Source organism: Peromyscus maniculatus, chromosome 2 (assembly GCF_049852395.1).
Source record: "Peromyscus maniculatus bairdii isolate BWxNUB_F1_BW_parent chromosome 2, HU_Pman_BW_mat_3.1, whole genome shotgun sequence".
Taxonomy (NCBI): Eukaryota; Metazoa; Chordata; class Mammalia; order Rodentia; family Cricetidae; genus Peromyscus; species Peromyscus maniculatus.
The window spans coordinates 10,348,161-10,366,916 of record NC_134853.1 but is presented as its reverse complement, the minus strand read 5'-3'; the positions used below and the strand labels follow the sequence as shown (position 1 = coordinate 10,366,916).

At 42.9% G+C, this 18,756-nt stretch overlaps 1 protein-coding gene and 1 pseudogene across 4 annotated transcripts in view; one reads left to right on the top strand and one right to left on the bottom strand.

Annotated features, from left to right (window-relative positions):
* The window catches only part of Jph1 (junctophilin 1), an 87,680-nt gene that overhangs the window by 4,007 nt on the left and 64,917 nt on the right, over positions 1–18,756 (top strand). For all 4 annotated transcript variants that reach the window (XM_006974724.4, XM_006974722.3, XM_006974723.4 and 1 more), the window contains exon 2: positions 2,034–2,793. In XM_006974724.4, coding sequence (XP_006974786.1) covers positions 2,034–2,793 — 760 coding nt within the window. The remainder of the gene's footprint in view (positions 1–2,033; positions 2,794–18,756) is intronic.
* On the bottom strand, positions 16,031–17,568 carry LOC102919056 (annexin A7 pseudogene; annotated as a pseudogene).

Here is an 18,756-nt window from a genome sequence, read left to right as displayed (position 1 = left end):
GGAAGCTCATTGTCATGGGGGGGACCCACCAACCTTTTTTAGACAGGGTCCAGCTGTGTAGCCCAGACTGACCTGGAACACATGAACCTCCTACCTCAGCCTTCCAAGCGCTGGCACTGCCAGCGTGTGTTCCCATACCCCGCTTCTGAAGTGGTTGTATATAACAGTCTTACCCTGTTTTGAGAGCTGTGCCCCCACTCCCTCAGAAGTTCATAGGCATGAAGTTCAGACTTCACGTCTACCTAAACTATGGCAGTCTTAGTACCAGACCCCTGAGTATCTCATTGTTGCCCTGCTGTTCAAGGTTTATATGATGTAAATACATCAGCATGAGAAGAGAGAAAAGATGGTGTTGAAATCGGTCCGAACCTTTGACTGGGGAACAGTTCCTATTTACACAGTGATACAAAACCACCAGCTTGGACAAGCGTGGTGACATGCCCTGCACTTGTAATCCCTGCATTTAGGAGGCTAAGGCAGGAGAATTGAGAGTTCTAGGCCAACCTGAACTACATACTAAGACACATCTTAAGAAATAACAGTACCCCAAATGAAATTATCACTTGTTGCATTAAAAAAAAATAAATGTATCCCAATCACTGGAAAACTGCAAGGTTATGTAAAATACAAAGTATAATCAGAAACAGAACAAGATCAACACAGACTATAATCATGATTTATTTTCTGTGACATTGGGAATTATGAATAACACCAAAGTAATTACATTTAAAATTTCTTCCAGATAGCTGTTCTGGGGTCATACTAAGGATGCAAAATTTGCCTTTAATTAAAGGAAATGGCCTTGACTTTGAAAATTCTAAGCTCCTTAATTTACCCTTCATTTCCTCCAAAGAGTATTTAAAAACCCCTACCAGGTTATTTTTTAAACTTATCTTTGGTTATTAAATAGAAAAACTCATTGAAAATATTTTTACAGCTTATTCCTTTTTGTATTTATATTTCTATTATGCTATATGTATTTATATTATTACACTTTTTAAAGTATAATACTCATTGAAAAAGTGGTCTGGATCAATAAAGTTTTAATGGACACTGTCAAGTATTCCTCAAAGATTCTTTAAAAGTTTCTTTCACCCCATCAGTTCTTTCAAGCTCTGTAAACATAGTCTCCAGACAGCCAGAGACCACATGACACATTAGCCATGAATGAGTTTGAAACATTTGCCTTCCTTTGAGAATCATTTCTTGCCCCCAGGTATTTGCAGTATGTGGTGAGACTGTCAATGCTTTGGCAGAGACTAGGGAGATCCATACAGAGAATGGCCAGGAGAAAACAGATTTAGCAAGTAATATGCTACTGTGCACATACACCCCAGCCCACCCCACCCTCACACACTCCTATCAATACTCAGGACTCAACAGCTTGCTCTTCCCTGAGCGTAGGATGTTTCACATAGTAGAAAAGCCAAGACAGCTTGTTAGACAACCCATGTCCCAAGTATTGTGAGCACTGTTACTAATGTTAAATCTTTGTGCTTTAGAATGGGCATAGATCTCAAAGCCATTTTTCAACTAGATTAGTAAAACTGCATTTGAAACCATGACTAGAATACATATTTTTTCTGCTTTGACACTGCCTCACTAAGGTCTTTGATGCTTTCAGGAGGGAAAAGGTGATTCCCAATGATCACTTTTTTTGTATTAGGGGCAATATGGTTCATGGCCCTGAGTGTGTAGCTCACTGATGGAGCATTAGCTTAGTATGTATAAGGTCTTAGGTTCAATTTCCGGAGAAATGCGCACACCAAACAGTGGTTTCTTTGCATGCCTACCACTCATAAAATTTTTAAATGAAAAACAGAAGTCTGGCTATCAGAAAAGTTTATACATCAAAGCCATTAAGAGTCAAAGTTACCAGATAGACATTCACAGGCGGATGAAAAGTGTTACCAGGGTTGCCCCAAGAAGTGTGTTGAATTTGACCCTGGCTCTTCCTGCCCAGGGTATGTTCTCTCGGTGGCCAGATGCCCTCCCCCAAAACTCATACACTCTGCCGATCTGCTCTCTTGAAGGTACCTACCAGGGCCAGTGGGCTGGAGGCATGCGGCACGGCTACGGCGTGCGCCAGAGCGTGCCATACGGCATGGCCACGGTGATCCGCTCCCCGCTCCGCACCTCGCTGGCCTCACTGCGCAGTGAGCAGAGCAATGGTAGCGTTCTGCACGATGCTGCTGCCGCTGCTGCAGACAACCCAGCTGGCACCAGAGGCGGCTTCGTGCTCAACTTCCACGCGGACACGGAGCTGGGCAAGAAGAAGGGCGGCCTCTTTCGACGGGGGTCCCTCCTTGGCAGCATGAAACTCCGCAAGTCCGAATCCAAGTCTTCCATCTCCAGCAAGCGCAGCTCGGTCCGCAGCGATGCAGCCATGAGCAGAATCAGTTCCAGTGATGCCAACTCCACCATCAGCTTCGGTGATGTCGACTGTGATTTTTGCCCTGTGGAAGATCATGTGGATGCCACCACCACGGAAACCTACATGGGCGAGTGGAAGAATGATAAGCGCAATGGCTTCGGTGTCAGCGAGCGCTCCAATGGCATGAAGTACGAAGGCGAGTGGGCCAATAACAAGAGGCATGGGTACGGCTGCACCGTGTTTCCCGATGGCTCCAAGGAAGAGGGAAAGTACAAAAATAATATCCTAGTCCGTGGAATAAGGAAGCAGCTTATACCAATAAGAAATACAAAAACTAGGGAGAAGGTGGATAGAGCGATTGAAGGCGCGCAAAGGGCTGCCGCCATGGCCAGAACCAAGGTGGAAATAGCAAACTCAAGGTATGTAAATACAGGGTGGGTGGTTTGCCTTAAGGCAGTGATGGAGGTTCTTCAGTACACTGCAGTTTTCTCTCTGTCTGCTGATGGTATCGCCAAATAGGTTCCCAGTACACTTGGGGGGGGGGGACTAAAAATGATTGACTCCAACAAAATGGAAGTGAGAAACCATTTTCAAAACCTTTAGAAGGCACATGGGACAAGCTTTTTCTTCTAAATTATGCTCCTAGTATTTAACAACCTGATGGAATTCATTCAGACATCCTTCTAAGTCCAGAAAGTTAATATTTTTAAAAGTGCCTCTGAAATACTGTCACTACTTTGTGTGTTAAAAGGAAAATATCCCTTTGTGTAGAAACCTACAATATAAATTATAAACCTTTATTACAATATTAAGTTGAACATATTTACAACTTCCCAATACGTTATAGTATTCTAGCTTATGGAGTCAAAATTCTGTCCACTGAGGCTTTCTAGGTGAAATCAGCTTTGAGAAAGACACAGAGGTCTAGGCGAAGCAAAGGCAAACAGTGAGAGGATGAAATCTAGCGTGCATTGTTCAAAAAGCTAGAGATCCTCCACAGGAACAGACCAGGGTGCCAAGGCTGGGAAGGAGAGATTAGATCACTGGGGTATTAAAAGGAAGGGGTGGAGAGAACTTGAGGTGGACAGATGGGATTCTTACCGTGCCAGGATTGGAAGAAAAGTGGAGCATTCGAGAGGAGGGCTGGCAGAAGCAGGAGAAAATGGGTCCGTGAGAGATTGACAAAGGGATGTGTATGGGCATGGGGAAGTTCTGAGGTTTTACTCTAGAAACTAAGCTCCGTGGTTCAGCACGAGGGATGGGGACACCTGTTAGGGATAGAGTTTTATTAAGGGTAGGCACCGTCTGTTAGACAGGGCTGTTTTGCTTGGAGGTTTTAGTTTTAGGGGTTAAGGACTGGCCATAGTTATGTGTGACTTCGGGCATGAATTTGGCATAGAATACTTAAATCCTGTGTCTGCTTCAGTAATACTCACCTGCCCGAGTAAACCTTCCTCTGAAACCACAAAATACTAGCATGCCTTTGGGTTTTTATTCTTAGTACTGAATCAGTGAGTAACCCCACCCCTTTAGGTTGGTCCGTAGGAAATTTACAGTACTTGAACATTTTTTTAAAGATTTATTATTTATGTGTAGGTGCCTGCGTGAGGTCATATTACCACACGCTGGGTCCCCTCAAGGTCAGAAGAGGAAGTCAGGTTCCCTGGAGCTGGAGTGATAGGGTGGGTGCTCGGAACCAAACCTTGGTCCTCCACAAGAGCAGCACTGGCTCTCAACCACTGAGTCATTTCCCCAGCCCCAGTGTTTGAACTTTTAATACACAAAAGGTGGTAACTTCATAACTGTCCAATTTAATACTTCAAGAATTCTAGATTCGTTTTGTTTTTGTTGAGTGCTCCTGTTTTAGTGCTGTTGTATGTGAAGCAGTAATTGGAAAGTGAGAAGGGTCACTTTTTTGTATTTTAGCCCTCAGTTTTCCTCAACCCAAGCTTCCATGCAGGATTTCTCCTGCCCTCTTTCCCAAGCAGCCTCTGGTATAACAGTTTTCTCTGCTAAGCGCTAGGTCTGCATGCATTTCAGGGTACTTGGCTCATGCAGTCTCACTGGTTTTCCTGGCCCTCAGCTCCCTTTGAGAGCTGACGCTGCATCCTTTGCTTGCTAGGCCCCAGTCTCTAATTTTAAATGCACTCCTGGAATCTTCCATTCCATGCTCTTCTTACAAGTTAGTGACACACTACAGGCAAGTTCAGAATTAGTGGGGAAATAAACCCATGCAGGACACTCTTACAAGTGACATATTCTAACTATTTGTTTAAATGAGAGGAAACCACCTCACTGAAGGGCATACTTGTGGCTCGGAGACAATCTCTGGTTATACTAGCATCATCAAACGTTTTCCCAAATCAGAGCCATATTCTTTGGACAGAGTAGCATGTGGTTTGGGGACATTGTGTCATATGTGAATATACTGTGTCACAGTCAATCATAGTTAATAGTCCAGACATCTTCAGACCTTAGGCTTTCAGCAGCTGAGATTTCATTAAGCAACTGAAAAATACTCAATGCATTATGCTAAGTGAAATAAACTAATGACAGGACAGATACTATTCGGTCCTTCTTAAATGGGTCATCTAAAATGGCCAAACTAAAAAGCAGAGAGCAAGATGGCAGCTGCCGGGGAATAGGTGGCCTGAGTAGTCCCTGCCTGTGGGTTTGCAGTCAAGGAAGTATGAAATGTGTAAGTCTGAGAGATCCGTGCAGCACCGTGCCTGTAGTTCACAGTATTGGACTATGCGTTTCATTTGTTTTCAAGAGGGCTGGAGTTGTGTGAGGTGGTTTTGTTTTTCCACAATATGAAGGTAGTATTCAGATGACAAAACAGACAAAAAAATTAAAACTAAAAACACTCAACTAAACTTTTATGCCTTCTTTCCCAGTGCCCCTGATGCAATAGATATTTTAATATAGTTTTGACTTGAGTTTTGCAGAAAGGAGCTGATGGACTGACGTTGCCCATGAAACAGTTGAGTTTAGAGTTCGTGCTGTGAGTAGATATTAAACATCACAGGGTGAATATACAATGTGTAGATAGATGGCTTAGCAGATTAGTCCTTTAAAAAGTCAAAATTAAAGCCTGGGAGAACACTCAGTGGGTAAAGGAATTGATCACTAAGCCAGATGACCTGAGTATGATCCCTCAGACCTACACAGGGAAAAGAAAGAACCGACTTTTGCAGGCTGTCTTCTGATCAGACACATGCCTACATGTGCACACATAGGTAAATGAAATAAAACTATAAGGGATTCTGATAATTTGTTGACCCATAGAACTTTTCCTTGGATTTCTGCTCTGATTCAAAAAGTATTATAAAAATGTCTTTTTTTTCTTCCCTTCTTGTCTTGACTGGCGTAAAATTCATCATCAGTGACTAACATGGGTCTCAGTTTTGTTGCTTAAGAAATCTTAGGAGAGCAGCTGCGGTTATTTCAAGAAGGAAGCATGCCTAGCCACCCCTAAGCTTCCATGCCAATGGCTGGCCTCAGCCTCCTGCTATGTAGATGGCATACTCTCTGGGAGACTTTCAAACCAGGTAGAATATGCCAACACCTCAACCCAGGCCCCCTGTCTTTCCTTGACCCGTGTTTACCCTTTGTTGGGACCTGACCAGCTGGGCTCACTTTTAGACTCACTGAAGTATTTAGAGCATTATACCTAAGAATGGATCCCTTATAACATTGTGCTTGCTTAATAGAAATCAGTTTTGGTAAGGAAGACTAAAGGGCACAGTTCCAGAACTTGAATGGCTATGAGATATGATCTGATACACTCCCTTCATATTCAGAGATAGAAATGAGGCTCTATCCAAGATTTCCTATTGACCATGTGATTGACCTACCACCCACACTCAGTGACCATTGTCTTACCTCTTTCTCCAGAAGTTCCTTCAGTCACCTTTGTCCTTTAAATACTGTTTTTCATTCAGTCACCATTTACTCCATTGTGGCTTCAATAATTCCTTAGGTAAGATGTTCAAGGAGACTCCTACTACTTGGCAAAAATATTATAAGGAAGAGAAAGCATTTGGTTGAAAGAGCAAGTGAGAAGTGATCCTTACATTTGGCTCCCCATGGCCAGCTCTTGAGTCCTCATTCAGATGTCAGTATATGTCCACAAGGAAGGTACATAGGACCCCATTCTGTCCACTCCATTCCACCCTCCTCAGTATAGATTAAGTCATATGCTGACTCTCTCTTCCCAGCTGGATTGGGAGGAGCTGACCCTCCTGGTGGCTCTGTTCCCTTTTGTGTCCCCAGCATGAACTTCGATTGGGTGATAGTCAGTGGATAGTGAATTAAATTCTCATCACTCGAGGTTTGAATACTGCCAGGGCTTCAGATGGTTTTGCACTGCATTTATGAACCATAGTTTGAAGGAAGAAAATGTAGTGCTAATAATTTGTTGTGGCATAATTTGATAGTCAAGGAAGTATAGAAAATGCAGAAGTAAGTATCACAGGTACCCCTCTTCCTCATGAAACCAACAGGGCTAGGGGTACAACTAGGGGACAGAGCTGTAAGTTGACAAGGTGTCTCCATTCTCAGTGGGAGTTGAACGGGTCCAATAATAAACAGTAATTCCTGTACAGATTAGGAACCTGCAGGAATTCATTCCATAATTATTATGATAACATTGATTCATTCTGTGCATTTGACAGCAGTGAAGTATGAGTGAGCCAGAGCAAGAGAGCCTATTGTCTCCTAAGAGTCAAAGGTTCCTGAATATTCAACTGTCTTTATTTTATTTTTTCTGAAACTTTCTCTTGTTCTGCCTCTTTCTCAGGGCCGTTTTCTTAAACTGAATCAATAACTGAACCTAACATAGGAAGTTGGCTAGGATAGATAGATCAGTCCTTTATAAAAATACTTCATTTAATTCACACTTCATTTGTGGGTAATTAAAATCCAAAGTCCCCTGTGAGTCAATGCATGCTATGGATCCAAAATAAACTGATTACTACTGATTTTAGCTGGGGGAGGAGATTGAGATGAGAGGATTCTTCATTCTATGCTGAGCTGTGGAAAGTCAAGTCATTGAAATTCTCAAATTCTATTAGAAGAAGAATATTCTTTCTCTTGAGAGTCAAAATGAAAAGTTTGTATTCTGCTTATTGGCTTTTTCTGCTGTTTTAGTGGCTTTTGTTTACTTAGTGTTATTGAGACAGCCTTGCTTTTGTCTTGCCCACACAGGACTTAAACTAGTAATCCTCCTGTCTCAGCCTGCAGAATCTTAGCATGACAGGCTACACAGTCTCATGTCGTATTTTTAAGTAATTTTAAAAGCAATTTCATGTTACTTTTTATATGAGTTTTTGTTGTTGCTGTTATTCTACCACTGGGAGGATCTAGTCAGTTCTTAGGTGTGAGCACAGTAGATTTTTGGGATTTTGTTTTGTGTTTTGTTTTTACTTTTATTTATTCTTTGTGAATTTCACATCATGCATTCCAATCCTGCTTATCTCCCTGCCCTCTCGCATCTGCCCTCTGCCCTTGTAACCTTCCCCCAAAACAAAACAAAGAAACAAAAAAGAAAGAAAGAAAAGAATCTTGTGGAAGCTGTAGTGTGGCCTGTTGAGACACAGTTTACCCTTTAGTTCGTACATCTTTACTTGCAAGTGTTCATTGCTGTGAATCTTTGGTCTGGCTCAAGGCCTCTAGTCTCTGCCACACTACCCATAATGGGCTCTCCCTGGGGCTTCTCCCAGATATCTGTCATTGCCATGTGTCATGGGGATCCTGCTGTTTTGGATCTGTACATTTGTCCCCTTCACACGCTCCGACAGCTCATAAATGGAATGGATGTTGGGGTGGTCCAACTCGTAGCCCTGGTTCAGCACAGTAGTTTTTGCGTGAAGATGAACTCTTTTTTTGGCGCCTGTCCTGGATCTCGCTCTGTAGACCAGGCTGGCCTGGAACTCACAGAGATCCGCCTGGCTCTGCCTCCTGAGTGCTGGGATTAAAGGCGTGTGCCCACCACTGCCTGTGATGAAGTCTTTCTAATGCCTTAGAGACTAATTTACCGAGGAGCCTACTCAACAGATAACACACAGACATGTCCCACTGAGCAGAGCATGGGTTATTATCCTTGCCTGGCTGCTGGTGTTCTTTACATCATCATACTGTGCGCTCTCCACCAAGCTGGACCCTCTGTGTGCACAGTTATGAGTGCCACCCTGCTCCATGAAGCTGAGGATGTGGCTCAGTGTAGAGTACTTGTATAGCATGCATGAGGTTATGGGTTTGATCCTCAGCGTCACACACATAGGACCCCATTTCTGGCCTCTCATCTGTGTGGAGTCAGTGCAGGATCCATAGGCAATTATATTTTTAAGAGGCAAGGAAAATAAGCAATTTAAAAAGATGTATTTCTCCTCTACAGAGAATGCCCCTTCCTGTGGGAGCAAACAGGGAGCCTGCCCAAACTTCTTTCCACTTAGTTGTCTATGAAGTATTTAATGACAGACATGACTTCTCCATATCAGGGCCCTGAAGCTGTCCCTAGGATCCTCTGTGGGCATGCAGAGAGAACAGCTGGAGCTAGAAAGATGACCTCCCAGGGACAGTTCTGTCCTGCCCCCAAGCCAGGAGTGAGGCTTGGCTGCTAGAGAACTGGGAGGCCTAACTCAGGGACACAGAGAAACTACTGTGGCAGTCTGTCCCTCAGCCCTGATGTTCCATCACTCACCTACTATTTAACAGGCCATCGCACACAACTCAGGAACACATTGTTAGGAGAGCCTTCTCATACCTTCATTAGGCTGGCTGGCTTCCAAGGACCCTTCTTTCAAACCCTCTTTCTCAACCTCCCAAATCTGGGCTCATTAGGAAACTCAGACCATGAGGTGGGCATGTGTTTTGATGAAGCAGATGTAACCAAATACAAATTTAGTGAAAATTAATGTTAGGTTGCAGTCAGTGCTGCACTGTTAGCCTGTCAGATTATCACAAACATTGTTTTTAAAGCTCAAGTCATACAGGCGTGGCTCTCAATCTGACTAAAGAAGGAAGGCAAGGAGAAGATGTTTTCTGTGGTATGGATGGGATTTGAGGCAACATTTAATCCTGCAGAGATTTGTGTGGTGAGAACTGGCTTTGAAAACAGGAGGGGAAAAAAGCTGCAAGTCTGCAGTCATTAGCTAGGTTTGAGGTCAGATGTTGACTGACTTTCAACTGTAGTAGTTGAAGTTCACTTTGTACAAATTTCAGCAAATTCTGTCTCACTTAGTGTGAAATAGAACACGTTCCTGCTACTCTAAATATGAAGAAGTGAAGCAACAATATCTTTTAAGTACAGCTGTATTTATAATGAAAGCCATAGGACTATTATGTTCCCTGGGAAGCCCCTCAGAATTGGGATGGCATTCACAACCCTGTCCTATATATACTCTGACCTCAGCTCTGAGGCAGAGATGCTCTGTCTTTGGGCAAGTGGCAGAATCCCATGTGCAAGTGAGTACAGCTGTGGACCCCTCCCAGCGGCAGCTGCCAGCAGCCCAAGCTCCCCACGCACAACTTTCCATTATGGATTAAGCTGACTCTGCCAATCTCCCTTCACTCAAGACACCAAACTGGACGCTTGCAAGACTAGTGCCTTGCAAATCTTTGAGATGCTTTTCTTATTATAGATGAAATATGAACATTGTGTTTAGGAACAGGATCCAGCAAATGCCAAAGGTATTTATGTAAGTCATTCAGCTTTAGTACAACAGCCTCCTGAGAATAAAATCAAATCAGCTTTTCAGAATTTTGACCTTCTGTTTTAGTTGGTGTTTCATATTTGTTGTATAATATGCTAAGTTCGAACTAAGCTGCTTTCTGAGAAATTTAATTAATATGTAAGGAGTCAAGATTGGCTTCCAAGTGTTGTACTCTTTTGAAGACAATCTCCTTAGGAGTTCCGTGGGGGCCAGGAGAAACATATTAAAGGCAACTGAAATATATATTATGTATATATAAATATACATATTATATTATATATCCAGTCACTTTCTAGCACTTTTTAAACAATACCAGAGAATAATAAACAATTTTCATTTGATTTCTGCTAATTTTTGCTGACTAAAGGTTAAAATTTTTACAAATTTAATGGTATCAAATGATCAAATTTGGTTTCAGTTGTTGGGAGTCTTTTTTATATATTTTTCTGCATTAGTATGAAATATTTCTTAATTTGGTTTTGTAATTTCAAGATTTCATACTTTAGTTTTCATGTATTAGAGGCTTATGTGATATATGTGAGGAGTTTTGTTGTCAGAATACATGGAAGAGATAGACTACTGAAGCCAGCAGTTCGGGGCTCAGGTGAGAATGAAAGCATGCCATGCAATGGGAGCTAGTCAAAGACTGACCAAAGCCAACTTGGGGAAGAAAGGGTTTATTTCATCTTACAACTCCCAGGTCCCTAGTCCTTTACTTGAGTGAAGTCAGGGCAGGAGCCTAGAGGCAGGAACTGAAGCAGAAGACCATGGAGGAGTATTGACTGTCTCCATCCCCAAGGCTTGTCAGCCTGGTTTTTATACAACCTAGGACCACCTACCCAGTGGCCTGGGCCCTCCTGTATCAATCATGAATCAAGAAAATGCCCACAAACATGCACATGGGCCAGTTTGAAGCTCTTCAGTTGAGGTTCCCTTTTCTCAGGTTACCCTAGTTTTGCTGTTGACAAAACTTAACCAGCCCAAAACACATATTAGCCAGTCCATTTTCTGACACTTGATTCTTAGTGAAATATGAATTTTAATCGTTCTTTGAATCCATCAGTTTTCAAGTAAATGTACTATTAATTCTGAGATTTTTCCTAAGAGACTTTAGTTGGGGCAAATTTAAAATATATTACCTATGGAATAATTGATGTATTGCTGTAAGCTTAGGTACCATGTGGGAGGAGCTTTGTTCTCTTATAAGACTGGAAGCAGGCCTCTACAGGTAGCATCTGGCCTGAGAGTCACAGGATGAGTGGGTATTTCCCAGATGGTGAAGTCATGGAGTAGGACACATGACACAACAATGCACTAATTGGGGGTGTGGTAAAAAGCTGAATGTGATGGGAGCTATGTGGGGAATGAGCTGAGACTTATTCTACAGCTAGGGGAGTACTCTTAATAGATGTTCAGCAGAAGACTTACACGATCGTCTTTAGAAAGCTTACTCTGGGGCAGGGGCAGTAGAACCAGGAGCGGATAACGTGGTTGCCTGCTAACTGCTACCCAAGACAAGGGCCCACCATTGGGCTACTCGGGGTAGTGGGGGATGGCAAGAAAAGCCCATTGCAGACCCACCAGGATCATCTTAAGTGATTGAGCAAGTGTGGGAAGAGTGAGCAGAGCTTGGAGTTCCTGGTTAGGCTGGCTAGGTAGGGCACTGCTTACTCAGAATATTGGATTTCATCTTTTTCATTCATTCTTAAACAAAAACAAAAAAAAAAAAACAAGGCCTTTCCACCTGCCTCTATCACGTAAGTTGGCTAGGATTACAGTCATTCACCACCAGGCCTAGCTCAATTTGGAATTTGACTTCTCAGATTTCTAATCAATAATGGGGAAGAACCCACAAAAATTTACACAGTAATTCCACAGCTCAGATCCCAACTTTAAGTAACAAAGATATTTATAGGGCATGCAGAAAAGAGGAATTCTGTGCATGTGTTACTAGACACAGCTCTTTCTAAAAGGGACAAGTAGAACAATCTCACATTAGGTGACTAGAAATCTATTGCCTTGTGACAAGCAATTCAGGTATTTGGATTTGTGAAATTATGCTTTCTAAGATTTGCGCCCAGACCTACCCAGTGAGCAAGATCTATGCTGTTGGACTATTTTTTTTTTCTTGGCAGCATCCTAGAACAAAATATCACTCTTGGAAATTATTATGCTACAGAAATGACATTGAGCAAACATTTAAATAGTGCAAGCTCTGTCCAAATATGGCACTAAGCCCTCAAACTACAAAGATGAATAAGAAATAAGTCTGTCCATAAAAGCAAATACCCAGCCCAATGCAGAGTACTGCTGTGTATGTGGCAGGTGCCACGGAGCAGTAGGGTAGAGGAAGGCCCTCCAAGGAGGTGAGGGACACAGATTTAGCAAGCTTGTCACAGACGCTTGGCCATGGACTCTACACAGGCAGCTTTCTCTAGCCACAGTATCTTCACATCAGACCATCTTTCATCTCTTATATGTTTGCAGTTATATTCTATAGGGGTATAGCTAAGTGAAGAAACTGAATTAAAAACTTCACCCACACATACCTTCTCTCTCTTCATTCTTGTGGTTTTGGGGTGTGGTGGTAGTGGTGGTGGTGTTGAGATAGGGTTTCACCATATAGCTCTGGCTGTCCTAGAACTCACTATGTAAACCAGGTTGGCCTCACTCTCACAGAGATCCCCCTGCCTCTGCTTCCCAAGTGCTGCATTAAAAGTGTGCACCTCTATGTCCAGCACTAAAAATGTCTCTTAAAATAAGTGAACTTGATCATTATAATCTTGATAATAGAATTTCATGTCATGTTTGGAAGAGAGTCCATTGGCTGCTGCCGGCACTCTGGTTCTCTGGCTCCCAGACTTTTTATACACACGCCCCTCCAAGAGTTCCCCTGGGCCTTATGAAATTCTCAAAAAATAATATTTTTTAAAGTTTACTGAGTTAAATTATTTTTGAAATCTATTAGACAGAATTTTGAGAGTGGGATCCTCTTAGCAATATTTGGATTCAGAGATTTCCAAGTCAACTGTTTGATTTGTAAACTAATTTTGGGAACTGTTTCCAGATGAAGCAGAATGAACAACTCTAAACATGTCCCCTAAGCTCATGATGCACTAATGCATATCTTTGTCTTTGGTCTGAGGATAATAGCGTGGTTAATACCATTTGGCCATAGGAAGAGCCAACGGGTCTTGAGCGGTTACCTGGTACCTGGACTGTGGCATGACCTTGACATTTGTCATCTCATCTAATCCTCACAGTAGCCATGTCTGTTGGACATGGAGAATTAGAAGGTCGCAAAACACGTGTGTGATAGATCTAGGCTGAGGCCCCAAAAATGTAACACCAGAAGCTAGGTATTTCTCTTCTGCGTTTTGAAAATTGGGGGAGATATTTTTCTCTTAAAACCATGTCCACTCCTTGGGTTTATAAAGGCTGCTGGCCTGGCCAGGAGCAATAGTATTGCATTACAAAACAGAGATCTCACCTCAAAGAGAAGAAGAGATCGTTTATTCTGAGCCAAATATGAGTGGCTATAGCCCACAAACTCAGATTCAGATTGTCCTGCATGGCATGTTCCACTGTGGAAGTGGTTCCATGAACTACTAATTACAAGGGGCTGAGTCACAAAGCATTTACCAAATACATCAGTGGAAACTACAGATAAGAAGGTGGTGGCAAAACTGCCCCAGGTTTCAGATGCTGTCTGGTGGTATTTGTGGCTTCTGGGTTGGTGGAAGCTAGTGGCCTGCTAAGAGTACTTTTCAAAGAGTTTACTGAACAGTTGTCAAGATGTTATGACAGACACAGAGGTGAGCAATGAATGGCTAATAAGGGAACTATGATAGCCTAAGATAATTTGATTCTGGATCTATACTGTTCCTAGAGTCTATAACCAGGAGGTTCTAGTAATCACCCAGTCTGCATTGTAGATTCTTCAGCATAGTTAGGACTTTTTCCCCCCTTTTTCCTTGGAACTTAGTTCTTGATATTTACTCATAGGTTGCTGTTGTAGAATATTATTTTAAGGTGTGCTACTTTTGTTTATGTTGCATTTGCTTAACTCTGTGAAGCCGGGCTAATGTGCCTGTGTAAAAACACCTGATGGTCCAATAAAGAACTGAACGGCCAATAGCAAGGCAGGAGAAAGGAAAGGCAGGGCTGGAAGGCAGAAAGAATATATAGAAGGAGAAATCTGGGAGGAGAGGCGAGAGCTAGGAGCCGGAGGAGGAGGGAGAGGACTCCGGGGCCAGCCATCCAGCTACACAGCAAACCATGGAGTAAGAGTAAGATTTACAGAAGTAAGAGAATGGGAAAAGCCTAGAGGCAAAAGGTAGACGGGTTAATTTAAGGAAAGCTGGCAAGAAACAAGACAAGAAATCCCTCTGGATCTCTGTGAGGTCAAGGCCACACTGGAAATACCCAGGTATGGTGACTCACGCCTTTAATCCCAGGAAGTAATGACAGAAAGCAGAAAGGTATATAAGTCGTGAGGACCAGGAACTAGGTTGGTTAAGCTTTAGGCTTTTGAGCAACAGTTCAGCTGAGATCCATTTGGAAGAGGACTCAGAGGTTTCCAGTCTGAGGAAACAGGATCAGCTGAGGAACTGCGACGTGAGGTGGCTGTGGCTTGTTCTGCTTCTCTGATCTTCTGGCATTCACCCCAATACCTGGCTTCAGGTTTGTTTTTATTAATAAAAACCATTTAAGATTCATGCTACAGGTTTTCCTCTTCTCCTGGGTACACAATGAGCACTTCTTGAGATGGGGCATGGATAGAAATTTGCACTTTTTAAACTGCCTAGGGTATTTCAAGGCATCCTGAAGTTTGGGAAGTAGAGGTTGGGTTATATTGAGAGATGTTATTTGGAAGGTTTGTGGACTATGGGAAGTCTTTGAAGGGCTTTAAGCAGAGCCTATGAGATGGGTGGTCTTACTGACACAGGAAAGATGGAGAGATTCAAGTAGAGCCTTATCTGTGGAGGAGATTTGGGATATTTTTTCTTTTAAAAAATAGTATTTTGTGTTTATGTTTATATTTTTGGTGTTTTAGAGTACATTTTTTTTTTGTTTTCACACACGTCATTGTACCTTGAATATATCTCTTAATCACTAGCCCCCGATCTTTCTTCCCCCCAAATACTGTCCTATGTCGTGTGTGTGTGTGTGTGTGTGTGTGTGTGTGTGTGTGTGTGTGTGTGTGTGTGTGTAGAGAGAGAGAGAGAGAGAGATTGAGACTGAGACTGAGACTGGGATTGGCTTTTGTCTCCAGTCCTCATAACCCTCTCTTTTTGCTTTCTATTCCTTTGGAACTCTTCCTTCCCTATCCTGTCCCCTCCCACACACACTTTTACTTCGTGACATATTTATGTATTTGTGGAGATTTTGATAAACATTCTGGTCAAGGGGATGGATGGTAAAGATGCAGGATAAGATTAGCAAGACTTGGTAAGCCAGAAGTACTGAGCGAGAAACAGAAGAAACAGAGTAACAGAAGTAAGATGTGTGTCTGATATTCTAATGCCTCTGTTGGGTTAGCAGAAAGATTCCCAGGGTATGTGTGGCTTATTTCAAACAGCTCTTCTTCCTGATTCTTTTTCCTGTCAACATGAACAAGATTGCTAGAGAAAACTTGTCTTAACTCTCTGCTGAAAAGTGGATCCCCCTCCTTTGTCTGATTTTGAACCAGACTTGACATTTCTTAGGGAGATCACTCAATAAGCAGAGTAAAACATTATGGCATTCTGCTTTCTAACTCCAGACTTGTCTTCAGTCAAAGTTGGTGGGGTGAAAGTTGTTTAAACTTTTTTTTGAGAGAGATTATTGTGATTTTTATTCAGCTTGAAATCCTGACCAAAATAAAAGCAGTGAGAAAGAAGCAAGACAAATATTGCAAAATGACTGCATCATTGATATGGCTTTTACACTGATTGGGTATAGGAAAAAATTACATGAGATGTAAGACAGTAACAAAATGTGCAAACCAAGCATGTCACCCCTGATGCAGTCCTTAGTACAAAGCTACTCTGGTTAGGTGTGATGTTTGTTACTGCTGCATACAGGTCTCATTGCTTGGAAGAATAAGCTCTAAATAGCTCCATTCACTAAAGAAAAAAGAAATCCCTGTCACTGGCCAACAATGGCCAGAAGCAGCTTTCTGTAATCTCCATTCACGTCAGTTGGCATCCATTATGCTTAGGGTCTTCTGATACATCTGGGTGAATATCTGTTTATCTGAACCTGGTCACCCTGGCTTCAAGTATCTGCAGTTGAGACCAGGTAGAGTCATCTGTACCAGCGCCTTTCATGGACCAATCGATTCGCTCAGCAAAGAAGGCAGGGTTGGTTTAGGGCATGCAGCAAGATGGTCTTCAAACCACTTTCAACATATCCACAAAACTCTCGGCTCACACTCCTTAAGGAATCACGATTAGCCATCCTGGAATAGGCCTCTGTGGTAGCTTTCAGTTGAGGGAAGCTTCTTGTGCCAAGGACCATGTTGAAGCAGCACTCATCTGTGCGTAGCCTCCCCTCACCAGCCTGATAAAGGTGCTGAGTGTCTTCCTGAACCACTGTGTCTGCCTGGCTTGCACTGTGCTTCTCATCACGGTTTCCCGGGCACATGCACATGAAGAGACATTCAAAATGTTCTGAGGCTCCTGATCTAATGTCCTTCCCCAGGTCTCGTCCAAATTCTAATTGGTAGACTCTAACAATGTCTCCGGCTTACAAAATCTCTGTGAGTACCTGTTCCTGAGTTCCTGCCCCCTGCATTGCTGTCTGAACTTCAGGCATCATAATATATGGAAGACATGAACAGGGCAAGGATTGATTCTTTCATATTTCCACTCAACTATGACGAGATCTTTAATTAAATCCTTGTCCTACGTGGTCTTACAAGCTGACCCTGCTCATTGGAACACTTGGATACAACATCCACAATTGCTTGCTTGTCGGTCCTGAGCCCCTTCATTGCTTTGAGGAGAGTTTCTGCATCTCTCATTGTATCAAAGTTAGAGGCTGGTTGGATTGTCCCTTGGGTCCCCTGAATCATCATAGCAGGCTGGCTAGAGTAAGGAGTTTGCCCTCCAGGGTCCTGAGAAGGTATCTGTTCCTCCAGGAAAGCTACCTGGTATTGATTTCGGGGCTGATCCACCACTATAAGACTGCAGGTGGCTCTGGATAGCCAGAAAAGCCTGCTGCACCAGGTGGGGCCCCAAAGCCTTGGCCTCCAAGATAGGCTGGAGCATTCCCTGGCTTTGGGGCTCCAGGATGGACCCAAGGGACTGGGTAACCTCCAGGTATAGGGTAGCCTCCAGCTCCTGGGTAGCCACCACTAGCTGGTGGGTAAGCACCTCCTCCCATTGGTAGAAAGCCATTAGGGAATGGATACTGAGGGAAAGATGACTCCTGACCTGAAGGAGTATATGGAGGGAAAGGTGGGTAGCCTGTGGAGGGATAGCCTGGGTAAGACATTCTGAACCAGGGAACAGCATCCCACATTTGTATAAACTCTTGGGATCAGGACTATAATTAGAGGTATCAAAACTAAAACCTGTTTTTGAAGTACAGAAGCATGAGTCCAAAACTAGTCATTTGTTCAACTCAGAAGTATTATTAAATACTTGCACATCCCCTGTTGTGTTAGACCTCAGGGAAAGCGGGGATGCCAGCATGACTCCCACCACCACAAGCTTGGAGTTAGCACAGCTCACCCGAAAGCAGTTCATCCAGCACAGGCTGATCACTGTTCTACCTCATTCTACAAGAGTCCCAAGACAGTTGGCATAAATGTCAAATCGATGGCTCTCACGGGAATTAAAAGTGAGTAGACTGATTTGTCTTTAAGGCCATTCCAGTGGCTCCTTTTACTCGGCTATATAGCCTAGTTATTTCACATTATAATATGAACTTGACAATAAAGCTTTTTTTTCTTGGAGTGCTAGGGATGAAATCTAGGGCCCAAGCATGCTAGACAAGTGCTCTACGGCTGACTACATCCTTAGCCAGTCGACTCTTCAGGAGAGTACAGTAACTTTCAACCTGTTATTGAAGTTACTAAAATCGGATTATCAAGGGAATAATCACTAATATTTAATTCTACAAGTAAACACAAAAGTGAACATCATACCTGGGAATTGGTGTAAGTGGGGTTTTTTGTGTGTGTTTGGTTTTGTTGGTTGGTTAGTTGTTTCAGCATCTTCAATGCTGTGTATGATTTTGGGTTTTCAAGTTCAGGTAGTAAGCTTTAATGTTGAAGAGTTTTGTCTAAATTGCAGCTTCTGTGTTTGTCATACTTGTTGACGTTTCAGTGCACATCGTAAACATGTTTCAAGGGAAACGGGATAAACCACCCAAGGGAAGATGAAGACAGACGCCCTCCTACACCACGGTGGGTAGACACTAACCCCAAAGAAATGACCAGTAAAGCGCTGGGAAGACTGGGAAATTTAGCACAATAACCTTATCTGGGGCCAAGTAGGATTGATTGGTCATGATGTCATAAAGAATTTGGTCAGGACAGAGTGAATGGTACATGCCTTGTAATCCCAGTATTCAGAAGGCAGAAGGAGGATCCTAAGTTCAAGGCCAGCCTGGGCTATGTTATTAAGACCCAGACTCAGAGAAAAAAGAAGTTGATCAGGGAGCAACATTTTAGAGGGA